This window comes from Phytophthora sojae, assembly GCF_000149755.1.
Source record: "Phytophthora sojae unplaced genomic scaffold PHYSOscaffold_7, whole genome shotgun sequence".
NCBI lineage: Eukaryota > Oomycota > Peronosporomycetes > Peronosporales > Peronosporaceae > Phytophthora > Phytophthora sojae.
In genome coordinates, this window is record NW_009258121.1 from 945,893 (window position 1) to 958,639 (window position 12,747).

Sequence of the window (12,747 nt, forward strand, 5' to 3'; positions counted from 1 at the left end):
GCTCTGTATTATTATTACTTTCCATGTAATGGAGCATCTCAGTCGCGTTGCTCCGTTAAGTAACGTAGGGGTGGACAGCCTGCGATGGAGCCTCCACTCCTAAGCAATCCATCAATGATCATGACCATGTTTTGAAGTTATTTTTTAGGGGGATCCTGTTTCGGGGCCGTAATGTTCAATTGAAGCGTTATTCTTGGAACATACCTTGATTTGGAAAATATCCATAACGTACCCTGTAGCCCAAGTGTATCCTGTTGCCCATGTGTTACCAGTAACGTATCGTGTTTCCGAAGTGTTACCTATCTCCCACTCGTACTCTGTAGCCTACGTGTAGCCTGTAGCCTAAGTGTACCCTGTAGTCCATGTGTGGCTTAACGGAGATTGCGTAGCGCACGGAGCACACGGCGCTGAGTCGCCGGACTCTTGGGTGTCGTCAGCACCATCCACGTCGCCCGCTGAAGCCGGGGTCTTTGTGTTGTGTTGCAGGAATTGCTTCGGAGAACTGGATTTCATACTTCTTTCCGCGACCACGGTTTGGTCAGGTCACGATAAACATTGCTGAGTCAGCAAACAGTTGGCTGCTTAGTGAACGCGAGGGCACGTGGCTAGGGTGTCTTCAAGGTCTTACGAGAAAAGTTCAAGAGCGAAGGTGGCAGGTGAGCCGTGACAGCGATTCCATATCGGGGCGTTTCGTTCCATGGGTGGTTGCAAAGGTGATGAAGAACATTGCATTGGGACGTCAGCGCCTTATCAGTCCAGTCAGCGACACAGTGATCGAAGTGATGCGCGTATCAGAGAACACGTATGCTCAAGTGGACATAGCTACACGGCTGTGCTCATGTGGATTGTGGACGGAGCTGCAATACCCCTGTCTTCATGCGTGTACTGCGTTACAGTCGGTGGGTATTGACCCTCTCAATTCGATATCCGAGTACTATTCTGTTGAGCGACTCCGACTCTGCTACAAAGAGACTGCGTTTCCAGTTGATGCTGGACTCCTGAGCCCTGGTTCGACTAAGCCTCCTGTCATCAAAGCTACCCGTGGTCGTCCGAAGAAGTTGAGAATGCGAAACCGTTCGGAGTATCTAAACAACGACTCGCCCGCTCATTGTAGCCGATGTTCCAAGCCAGGGCATAACGTCCGAAAGTGCGAGCGGCGCGAAAAAGAACGGCTGAAGCGACAGAAATCTCGCGAGGACGCCAGACAGATTGTCGTTTGAGGTAGATGTATGGGAACGCCACACATGGACTACAGGGTACACTTAGGCTACAGGCTACACGTAGGCTACAGAGTACGAGTGGGAGATAGGTAACACTTCGGAAACACGATACGTTACTGGTAACACATGGGCAACAGGATACACTTGGGCTACAGGGTACGTTATGGATATTTTCCAAATCAAGGTATGTTCCAAGAATAACGCTTCAATTGAACATTACGGCCCCGAAACAGGATTCCCCCTATTTTTTAAAATAATAAGGGTCCATGAGTCATGTACACCATTTCAAGGCTAAATTGAGAGAAGTAGCGCTTCCATTTGCAAAATGAAGGGGTAGGTCTGATGGATATACTTGCATTTTTAACGTTACCCTAACCCTGATCAGGCCGCTGTTGCCCTGGTGAATGTGAGGAAATTGAAGCCGCTTCCGGTTTACTTGGGTTTTGTATACATCTTAAGTCAGAAGCAACTTCCGCCTCTAGAAACAACAAAATATGCAAATCCGATTGCATGACTAATCATCGCGCAGTATCTTCGGAGTATTAACCAGTCATATTTGGGGTTGGGGAAGTTCATCTCATGGATTGAATGAAGTTTTGAAAAGGGAAGTCGGTAAACCGGAGTTTCCGCTTCAATGGTTTATTTCTTGTCGGTATGAACTCAGTATACTTGCAATATATGTTCAACTCCGTTAAGTACGGAAAGGGAAGCGCAACGAAGGTGAAATAGTCAACCCTTCGTATTCTCGTAGCCTGATTGGTCAACAGAATAGCTAATTAAAAACCGCGATCTCTCTGTTGGAAGCGCTGCTGGTCCTCCAGTAAGAGCCGCGAATCTACGCTGAGAGCGCGACGAGTTTTAAGTTGAATACAATTTCATCCAAACATCCAACAAAAAAACAGTCGGCGTGATGACCGACCCCACCGCGAGATATCAGCTCAAGAAGCGGAAATTTGAGTTTCGACAAGCACTGTCTGTACATGATGCCCAAGATGAGCAAGATGAATGATGGCTTGAATGAAGACAAGAGGAAGCGTTGTTAACTCTAAGAATTTACGAACAGCTGTTCGTAAGGTTTTAGAGTTCCTTTGGGAACTGACTTTAACGGGAAGAAGTGAGGGAAGATTTAACCTATACTGGAGATCAGAACTTAAAGTTTCCGTCCCAGCCCTCTGGTTGGTTAATCCAGGGAAAGACGAAGCGGTAGTAGTTGGGGTCTCTTCGCAAAATCCAGAATGACCAAATGTATTTTCCGCCGCTGGAGACTCATGTAAAACGGTACCCAATGCGCGCGTCGTCATTCCGCCTTTGACTATCTGTGAGCTACGCTAACCCACTACTGCAGCAGCGGGCACGCGGTGATTTTGTCCCGGCGTGAATCTTTATTCTAGAAGCACACCGGCCCTACTCTTGTCTCGACACGGCGGAAAGGCTGCACGCCTCGCCCAGGTCGTTCTTCATGCGCTGGCGTGTCGCCTCGGCTATGACTTTCTCCGTCTCGTCCCCCATTATGATCACGCTGTACAGCACCCGTTTTTGACCCCGCAACGTGTCTATCATGCATTTCCTATGCGCCGAGCGCGATGCAGTGCTCGCTGCCGGTTTGTCTGGGGAGCACTTCACTTTGGACTTTGGCCGAAATGTTGCGCCTGCCGAACCTATAATGTCCTTCGCAGGACTTTACAAGGCTTGATTTTTTTCCAACGCAGTCGCTGTACCGCGTTCGTGAATTCGTGATGGTAAGCATGGCCGCTGACCCGACAAACTCCCATCATCGCATCAAACGCACTCCAAGAGATCAATGTGCAGTTGGGGCCGCTTCGGTGTATTCGGCCAGCGACTCGCCGTTCTGGTGGCGCGAGCTTTGGTCGATTTCGGGCGGATCGAATACAACTCAATGTCTTAGGCCATGACGCTCAATGATCAAATTGTGCTGCAAACCCCGTTCGCAGCGGCCAAGAGCTGTTGGCCGCCATCCGCACTGTCTCACGCACGTTGAAGCGTTGCAGCTCCCACTCTCGTAGTATCCCGGCGGACATCCGATCCATGCTCCCAGGCCGGTGGTGTAGAGCCGCACAGGTTTGATAGTGTTCTCGTCACAAAACCCTCTTCTTCCATCTAAATACTATAATGCATAACGCAACTCATTATTCGTTGTGTCCCTGATTACAGAATGAACGCGCTATCTGTCATCCGCGACCCTGCTTCTTTTGAAATGTGGTCCGTCCTGCCCTAAAACGAGTAAGATACATAAAGTGTAGCAGCGCCTGAACATGTGTGGTGCGGTTAGCTCCACGAATTGGTGGGAATGTTATTGATGCAAAACGTTACGTACCATGGCACCGGTTGCCAATATTAGTATTCATTGGCTCTGCCACAGGTAGGTTTTGCAGTGACAGCAGAAGGATCGATACTCGATGGCGTCTGTGGCTGCGCAGAAGTCGCGCCACCACGTCGGTGAATCCTTGGACATGTGGCCGGCGGTCTTTCCTATGTACCGATTTGCGTACGCTTGACCCCCGGCGTGTTGCCGAGTTCGGCCGTTTAGTTATCCAAACCAAACGTCGGATGCGATCGAGCAGCCGGATCATGTGGGGGTACCAGAACGCATTGGCGAAGGCGCTCAAGCCGCTAGCACCTGTAGGATGTCATCGTGAGTGTTGCATGCTACCTGAGGTTGCGGTGGCTGAAGGGCAACAGCGAACTCCAGCGACAAGTTTGCGTTGGTGGAGCTGTGAGCCAGGCGCTCGTCGTCGGAAAGGGACCGACAGTGGGGTAGCGACAGGCTTTGCGAGCTGAGACGCACCGGTCTCCGGAGGTCAACCGAAATTCGAGGATCAACAAATTTGCTTATACAGACACGAGATTCGAAGAGGAGTTAAAGCACACAAATCTAAGCATAGTGAGGGGTGTCTGGGCCCTGGCACCCGCGTTGTTGCTGATTTATAGGACGCCGAAGTTGGAATTCTTGTTCATGCAACTTGACAACAGGCCCTTCCACAAAGTTCTTTCGAACGATTTCGCTAAATTGCACTTCAGCATATGTTGCCGATAACCTTAGACTGATCTCAGCGTAACCCAAGGTTACTAACCCTCAGGTCTTGATGAAGGATAACTTCTCAACTAGCGACGGCGCTCGACGCTTAAACCCACTTCCCTGAGCGCACACATGGCCACTGCCGCTGCCCACGAGCGCGCGTAACGCACAGGGGGAGTTTTGAATCCACTCGGGGGGTAACCCTGGCGTAACCCTCGCTGTCGAGTTTTTTCTGTTACAACAGGACGATAACTCGACAAAGACCGATTATGTACAGGTTGCCTTCAACTGGAACAGCATATAGTTGCCTTTGTGAACCAGCCTTCTGAGCGCTAGGATGTGTTTCAGCGTGCAAGTAGCATTGTATCGCGAAAAACTTATCTTCTTCTACATAATATTATTATGTAGAAATAGATAAGTTTTTTCGTTTTTTTCATATATTATATGAACGTTTCTGAAGTATTGTTTTGGCACGAGCACCTTGAAATTGAGCGGTGAATCAGGCGTATGTTTTCCATCTCGATGACAGAGGTCAAACCGGCACGAATCGATTCCAAGCTAGATAACGATGTTACAGACTTATTCACTCCTACTCAGGGGTAGTAAGCATTCATATGCACCTACCCATAAAACCAAATAGGCTGTGCATCGATACTCGACTCAGGGGCATCCTCCGAAATCTCGCCTGATCGCCCGTGAAAAGGGCAAAAATCGATTAAGTACGAGGCACTTCCCAGGTTTTTGTCCTTAAACCACAGAAAAGGACCAAAAAAGACTTGGCGTTTGTATAGAGGGTAATCAGATCCGGGTAAGTACGACGGTGTCATCTATAGCAAATACAGAGACTGAAAAAGAAGGGTGATGATGCCAGTGCATAACAGGCAATAAAACCTCACATATTTGAGTGCCTAATTCGGAGTGTTCCGCATGTTTCTGGTGCGTGTGCTATTGTGTAGAGAGTCGCCAAGTTGGAGCAATCGTGTGGTAACTTTTTGTTATAATATCGCTAATTTTCCACAGAATCACGAAATAAAACCTTATTTCTCTTAAATGTGTGCTTGCATTTGTGTTGTTATTTACTTGCTGAGAGCCGTTATTAGGCCCTGGTTTCTCCGTCGGTGTCTGGGTCTGGGGATAAAATGCAAGCGAGCCTATTGGCTAATCTCAAATCTCCATCGAGATTTGTCGGAGAGTTACCGCTCAGCCAAGCATGTGGCAAGGCTACGTACGTGATTGTAAAATTGAGTATCGTGCTGAGAATTGATCTAGGTTTTACAGCTTGTGATACTAATCAGCTCGTCACATCTAATACGCATCTGGGGATATTATCCTCCATTTATTCTCACCCCCGAGGGGGTGGGAATTATATGCAAATCCTGGGGTTTTCCTGGTTGGGCCCCAGATATCCCCAGACCCAGACACTGACGGAGAAACCAGGGCCTTAGATTGCAAAAAATACTGTAAACAGCGCTCTACTACGGGCTTTACAACGCGGGTACGCTAGGCTTTGGCTTGTTTGTGTAGGCGAACTTATGATAGAAAAACTCAACTACCTATGAATTGGTGGGACAGAGAAGTATGTGGGATGGCTTAGCTGGCATCCATGGCGAACGCACACTAACACAGCTGCAGACAAGTACAAGAGGCTGTTGATACGAAGCCAGCCAGCCAAAGGAGTTCCCCACGTTAGTCGTCCGGTCTGTGAGCAGCGAGCACTTGCGTGTAGCGCTTGGAGTTCATCTCAGCCCACTGGTCCAGTGTGAGCGGCGCGAGATCCGTCAAGTCCTCGAAACTCTGCGAAACAGGAAGAACCATGGCGCTGGTGTCGAGCGTCCCACCAACAGCAGCAGACGTCTCGGCAGCAATTTGCACGTCTTTCGCAAACTCCACGGCGCACTCGAGAAACTGCTGAGTGTGCGCACGGGGCCAGTAGGCAACGCGCCAAAACTCGCGGCCAGGCTGTTCCCCGAGTGCATCCACGCGGCTCAAACGCACGGGACGAGCCTTGTTGGCGTGGCGCTGGAAGGTTCGCTGCACTTCTTTCATGGTCACACTCACGGTGTAGAGCTCTTTGGTCTTCCCGCGGTGCAGGGGGAAGGTGAAGGCGGCAGCGACCAGCGCCTTGGCAGCGTCCTCGAGTGCCATCAAGTACACCCTCGCAGATGCCAGGGATGGCTCCAGGAGCGGCCACATGATGTGCGACCGAGGAGACGTCAACGAGTCTGGCGATTCTCCAGCCTCGTCCTCGTCGCGAGTTTGGGCGTGGTCTGCTTCCAGTCCCGATTCAAACGCAGGTTCGTCGACGGGAGGCGCTTCTTGCTTCTCCTCTTCCAAGCTGCCAAGGCTTTCACTGCCTTCCTCACAGTGCGACAGCGCCAAAAAGTACTCCAGGAAGAGCGGCAGGCGAAGGATGGTGTACGAGACCCCCGAGGTCTTGACGCACGACTCGATCTCCTCCAGCTGCTCGAGGATGGCGCTCTGCTGAGTCGTAGGCGAGCCAACGAAGATCGAACTCACAAGCACCACGCCCCAGGCATTCGCGCGCACTGCGGCGTGGACAACGGCCCGCACCACGTCAAGACAGGCTCTTCCTCCCAGTCGGAGCGGCGGAATGAGCAGCACCACGTCCAGCGACGAGAGCTGCTTCAGCAAGTCGGCCATCGGAGACGGCGGCGCGCCTTCGAGTTGGTAGACGGTTGGTGGCAGCGGGACTCCAGACGCTCTGGTTCGTCCAGAACTACCCGGGGCCGCCTTGACGGTGCACAGCGTGACTTTGGCCTGCTGGAGACCTCCGTCCACGCCTCGACGGTGATGGTGGCCCGGAAGAACAGTCGGAATGGCGCTCTCGCCGACCTCACTCGGTGGAATTGCAGTGGGTGCCGTGATCTGGCTCGCCACAAACTTGCTCACCTCGAGGAACAGCGCCTCGCCCGAGCCCACAACGAACAACTGCACTTGGTTCTGCGGGTTCTTCCCGAACAGCAAAGTGACGTAACGCTGCAGCCACTGGCGCGGAGACATTCGCTCGCGCTTCGTGAGCAGCCGAAAGTTGCTCGTGCTGCGGAATGCATCGGGCAAATGCAGCGAGTGGGGCTCTCCCTGTCGCGTTTGACTCGTAAGCGTGTCTTGGCTGCTCGTCGCATCATCACTACGGACTTCGCTCTCCACAGCTTCTTCGAGGAAGATTCGAAGGCCAACCGTGCCTTGCGCTACTTGCTCGGGCGTGTGCTTTTCCTTCATGACTCGAAGGAAGTCGGCGTCGCTCAACTTGCGGTACTTGATCTCGCGTCCGAGCAATCCCGTCAGGTAATGCGCCACCTCATTCGGCGAGCAGCTCGCACCGGTTCCTCCTGTCAGTCGGTACTCCGTTTCGTACTTGCGCTTCGGGTTCGCCAGCACCTCCGCGGCCGCATACCCCACGTCTCGAACGGAGATGCAGGGCACGTGCGTGTCCAGTCCGAAGCAACCGATAAACCGGTTGGCGAACAGAAGCTCGTCGCGACAGTAAAGCAGCGTCTCCATCAGAAGAGGGATCCGCAGCGACACACAACGGCCTTGCTCGGGGAGTTTGGCTCGAGCATGAACCTCCACAGCCTCGTACCCTTCCAAGGCGGCGACTTCAGTGGGCGTCGCACCAACAGCTTCGGTCGGCGGTCGCTCCTTCGCGTGTTCTTGACGACAACGAGCCAGCAGCTCGGGGGCGGCCAGAATGCTGCTGATCACGACGAGCCTTGAGACTTGCTCGGCCGCTACCGCGTCAACGACGCGCCTCGAAAATCGCACCCCACTCTCTGAAAGCGCCGGGACGAGAAGCACAGCGTCCGCATTCCTCACGGCGCGACGCAACGAGTCCTCCCCGCCCTGAGCGAAGTTGCACTGCACGAGATAGCAGTTGGTCGCATGCTTGAGCCGCAGGACACGCGGGTCCTTGGTGCTCTCGACAGCCGCCACGAGGGCCACGGACACCTGCTCTTGCGCCGCCAATACTTCCATCGCCGAGCGTCCGATGCGACTGGTAGCACCAAACACCACAATCACGCGAGAGCGCATTAGCTTGCGCAGTTGGATGCCCATGCTGCCCCGTGTTTCTTCTCGACGCCTTGGGCTTCACGCCGCAATGGTAAATGGTGAAATGCCAACGAGGTTGCAGTTGGTCTCCTCCTTTTTCTTCTTCTGGGACGAGGAGCTTGGTTCTCCATCCTAACTGGCACATGCAACGAGCACAAAAAGTAGTGACAATGTTAGCAGTTGAGGCCGAGCTGATGACACTGCAGAGAGAGCGACCGACGGCCTCAAGTCTGCAAGTGGCATGGCCACCACGCAAGTCGTTCGAGTCCTGACAGCTTTTTATCATTTTTCATCGCGTCGTGTCGACGGCGTCCTGTACTGCATGCGAGTGTTTCAATCTTCTCACTGTAGCTCTATTTGGATCGGTAGACGACACGCTGCGCCAGCCGCACCATGGCATCCCGCTCTGGTGAAGGAGCGAACTGCATGGCAACCTGGGCCGCCAGCTCTGCCTGGCCGATGGCCAGCGCCTTGGACCGCTCGATGCCTGTGCTCTTCTCCACGAGCTCGCTGGCCTGCAACGCGGGACAAAACCACCATTAGTACATCCCCGAATTGTCCACCACAGGACCGCATGGATGGGCACAACTACGAACCATCTCGATATCTCCCTCTTTGGAGAACTTCCGCTTGGCCAGCTCTCGCAGCACGGGGAACTCCTCCTGCGCGAGCAGCAGCGGAGCCGTCGACAGCCCGGACTTGAGGTCGGCCAGCAGCGGCTTGCCCGTGTTCACGCCCTCGTAGTCCAACACGTCGTCAATCAACTGCCGCGTTTCCAAGAAAGAACAACAAGGGCCGTTAGCTCATGCGACGACCATCGAAGCGGACAAGAGCGTTGTATTACCTGGAAGGCGAGGCCGATGTGGCGGCCGAATGCAAAGCCCAGGTCGCAGATGCGCTCGTCGTGCTTGCCCAGCACGAGCGCGGCCTTACAACTGTTGGACATGAGCGAGCCCGTCTTGTAGTAGTTCTTACGCAGGTAGTACTCGAACGGCGTGATGTCGTCGCGGGCGTCCGCGTTCTTCATCTGCATGACCTCGCCCTTCACCAGGTGCTCGATCGATGTGGACATGAGCTCGACGGCCTCCAGGTTGCGCAGTCGTGCCAGTGACACGGAAGAACGCGCAAGCAGAAAGTCGCCAGCCAGCACAGCCATCTTGCCGCCGAACACCTTGTTCACAGACGGCCGGCCACGGCGCGTGTCGGCCTCGTCAATGACGTCGTCGTGCATCAGACTGGCCGTGTGGATCATCTCACTGCAGCAACTCAGAGAGTCAGTACCAACATCTAATAGCGCAGTTTTAAGCGACAACGTACGTGATCTCGGCGAGACGCTGCTGTGCGGCGCGCGTGTACTCCTCCGACTGGGTCTCAGGCAGCGGGGCGCCAGTGGCGCGGCGGTGGGCCTCGGCAGTGCGCGCCACCAGCAGCACCATGGTGGGGCGCACCTTCTTGCCACCGTCGTGCTCGAAGAAGTAGCGGGCAACCGCCTCCAGCACCGGGTGGTCCGAGCCGAGGATGCGCTTGATGCTCTCCGTGACGCTCACCATGTCCTGCTCCACGAGCGTGAAGGGGTCGGCCAGCGTGCTCGGGTCCGTCGGCAGGTAGGCCAGGGGCACCTCCATCTCACTCACGGACCTGCAGTAGCAACGTCATCAATGGTTAGCTCTATGGTGTATCAATTGCAGTGGTAGCAGAGGCGTCTGACGCACTTGTCAAAGTCGAGGCTCAGGTCGCGATGCACCTCGGGGCTGCTGCCCGCAAGCGCGTAGCCCGGCGCCGGGTGCAGGATGGAGACCGTGGGCTCGTCCTACATACACATACAGCGCACGCAAAGCTGCAGTGGTTAGAGCATTGGCACGCAGGCAGCAGACTAAGACAGCCGATCAAAACGCACCACGGCGGAGGCGCTGAGCCACAGGTTCGGGTTGGACTCGAGGTCCGAGCGGATCTTGCCGGCCATGACGCGCACGGCCTGCTCGCGCAGACTGCTCATGTGGCGCGCCTGGGTCGCGAGGGCCGCGCCGCGACGGAGGAGGAGCTTCATCTCGGGGTACGGGGGCTAGCACGCTGCTGGACCGCAGACTTTGTGACGCACTACTGTATTGCTCGGCGGTTGTCAGCCGCCAGCTTGGTTCAAATACTACGGGTCGCGGCAAGGTTTGCCTTTACCCGTACCCTTATCGAGGCAACTACATACAAATCACCATACAAATGTGTAATCATTTTGCAACGTATTGACTGGAAGCGTAGGCAAAAAAACTGAAGTGAGTCCAACGTGAGGCGATGGCTACAGTCTCAGTTCGCGTCGTTTCGTGCGCACTCGCCGGCATGGCCGCCAGAAGGACCTTCGCGTCGCTGCTGGACGAGAATCGGAAGCTGCGCGCACAGCTGAAGAGCTTTGACGAGGCGCGAAGGCATGCTGAGCAACAGGTCGCAGAGTTCCGCGGCCGACTGCACCAGGCTGAAGCGGCGGCGACGCAGCAGCTGAGGCGGAAGGAGGCGGAGTGGATGGCCGAGTACGACCGCGGCGTGCAGGCGCTGCTGAAGATCGTCCAGCATCACGAGAGTGAAACAGCGCAGTTAAAGGCGGAAGTGGAGAAGCTGCGAACTGCGGCGGCGGTTGTTCCGCCCTCGATCACCAAGATGACAAGGGCCACTCAGACAGAGAGTGCTAGGCCGGTAAGAGCCACGCCAAGAAGGAACAGTGTACGCTTCGCACCAAATGAAGACTGTGCAGTAACAGATAAAGAGGAAGTCGATCCAAGAACGAAAATCAAGATCGCGCGCATGCAGGTGAATTCGGTATGACGGTGCTGTTCGATGTGGGTAATGGCTAACATTTTGGCGTGGGCGTATGCTCCATTGTGAAATTGTAGCATTTGTTTGAGCAGCTCCAACTATCACAGGAGTATCGCAACGACAAAACAGCACATGCAAGCGCAAAGTGCGTAGACGCTGGGCTAATACGAGATCGTGGCGAGCATGGCCCGCGTCATTGCGTGAAGGACGCGATCTTAAGGCGACTACGCGCGCATCAAATGAGCCCTCACGAAAACAACAGCAGCAATAGCAAAACTACTGAGACTCAGACAGAGGAAATACCCGTTTTGGCATCGTCTGCAAAGCTTCAACAGGACTTGGAAGACCGCAATCGACTACTTCACGAGCGACTGACATCGCAACAAAACATGCTGGACCAGTTGCTACACACAAAGCTGACACATGCAAACGCCAGCTCGGCGAAGCGTGAACGGGGTCCTGTACTAAACACACCAGCAGATATGTCCGTTGTTATACACGGCTGCGCAGACGAAGATCAATGTAAAACATCAGACAAGGCTGAACTTTCTGTTCCTATGGTGGATTTATCAGGATACCTCGCTCCAAGCATTGCCGTACATATCGAGCCTATCGTGACCGAGCGACGCCCTTTGTCTCCCCCAGCTGCGTAAATATCTAACGTATGATATATTGCATCGAATTACTTGTCTTTTAGTGAAGTATCGTCGTGCATCCACTCGTCGAGCTTCTTCACTTCCATCTCGAGATACAGCATCTCGTCGCCACTACGATTCTGCAGCGGGATGGCAAACGATTTTCGAGCCTGATCATTCCAGTCGGCAGGGCACTGGTTGTCGATCGCCGCCATGATATTCGCTCGTTCAGCAAACCAACGCTGCTCTGACTCCTCCAGCACCTCGCTGTACGTATTCCCCATCCTGTCCATCCGCAAAGAGCGATGTTAGTCATCTGAGGCGGATCAGCTCCGTTATACACACAATAGTAGTAGCTCGCGTACATGGCTATGAGTAGATTCACGAGGATGATCATCACCAGGATAACGTAGCACAGCACCAGCACTTGCGTGAACGCGTTCATTCTTCCACCTGATCCGTAGTTGTCGTCATAGTTCACCTCACCCGTGAAGCCCATGACTAGCAGCGTTCGCATCCGCACAAACAATGCGTGTGGACCAACTCGACCGTCGTGTACAACGTAGATCGCCTGGGAGAATCCGATCAAAACCGCGCTGTAAACTAGTAAAAAGCGTACGACGTCGTTGGCAATCATCCGTAGGATCATGATGACAAACGGTCCAGTCGTTCGGAATCCCAGCAGGAAGAAAAACAAGTAGAACCACGCAAATATGAGCGCGACAGCTCCGAGGGCGTCTCCCACTTCTTGCTGATGTGCAAGCCGCGCAGCGGTAGACGCGAAAAGCGATAAGCTTGTGACCATGGTGCAGACATTGTCGAGTCGACCAGCGCCTCCTTCGGTGATATATCCCTGGAAGTTAAGCACGATTTGGTTGCTTTCGTTTGAGAACTTCAGTGCCGCCAGCACAAGCGCCCCCACTTCAGCAAAGCCCAACCCCACCGCCTCACCACTCGAACCATCGGTGTATTTGCTGTACGGAGT

At 53.9% G+C, this 12,747-nt stretch overlaps 3 protein-coding genes across 3 annotated transcripts; 1 reads left to right on the forward strand and 2 right to left on the reverse strand.

The window, feature by feature from the left end:
• Positions 1-5,943: 5,943 nt before the first annotated feature.
• PHYSODRAFT_518022 (hypothetical protein) lies at positions 5,944-8,331 on the reverse strand (the record flags this gene model as incomplete). Its single annotated transcript, XM_009533800.1, has 4 exons — positions 5,944-6,495; positions 6,562-7,350; positions 7,456-8,184; positions 8,245-8,331. The coding sequence occupies 4 exons, from the start codon at positions 8,329-8,331 to the stop codon at positions 5,944-5,946; spliced, it is 2,157 nt and encodes a 718-aa protein (XP_009532095.1).
• A 33-nt stretch (positions 8,332-8,364) lies between these two features.
• On the reverse strand, positions 8,365-10,372 carry PHYSODRAFT_336262 (hypothetical protein; the record flags this gene model as incomplete). The annotated part of the gene is made up of 7 exons (XM_009533801.1): positions 8,365-8,457; positions 8,718-8,840; positions 8,922-9,089; positions 9,170-9,581; positions 9,643-9,963; positions 10,038-10,135; positions 10,223-10,372. The coding sequence occupies 7 exons, from the start codon at positions 10,370-10,372 to the stop codon at positions 8,365-8,367; spliced, it is 1,365 nt and encodes a 454-aa protein (XP_009532096.1).
• Positions 10,373-10,809: 437 nt separating this feature from the next.
• Positions 10,810-12,327, forward strand: PHYSODRAFT_437329 (hypothetical protein; the record flags this gene model as incomplete). The annotated part of the gene is made up of 3 exons (XM_009533802.1): positions 10,810-11,130; positions 11,412-11,615; positions 12,268-12,327. Coding segments are annotated over 3 exons (585 nt in total), but the record flags the coding sequence as incomplete, so codon positions are not given.
• Positions 12,328-12,747: the final 420 nt, after the last annotated feature.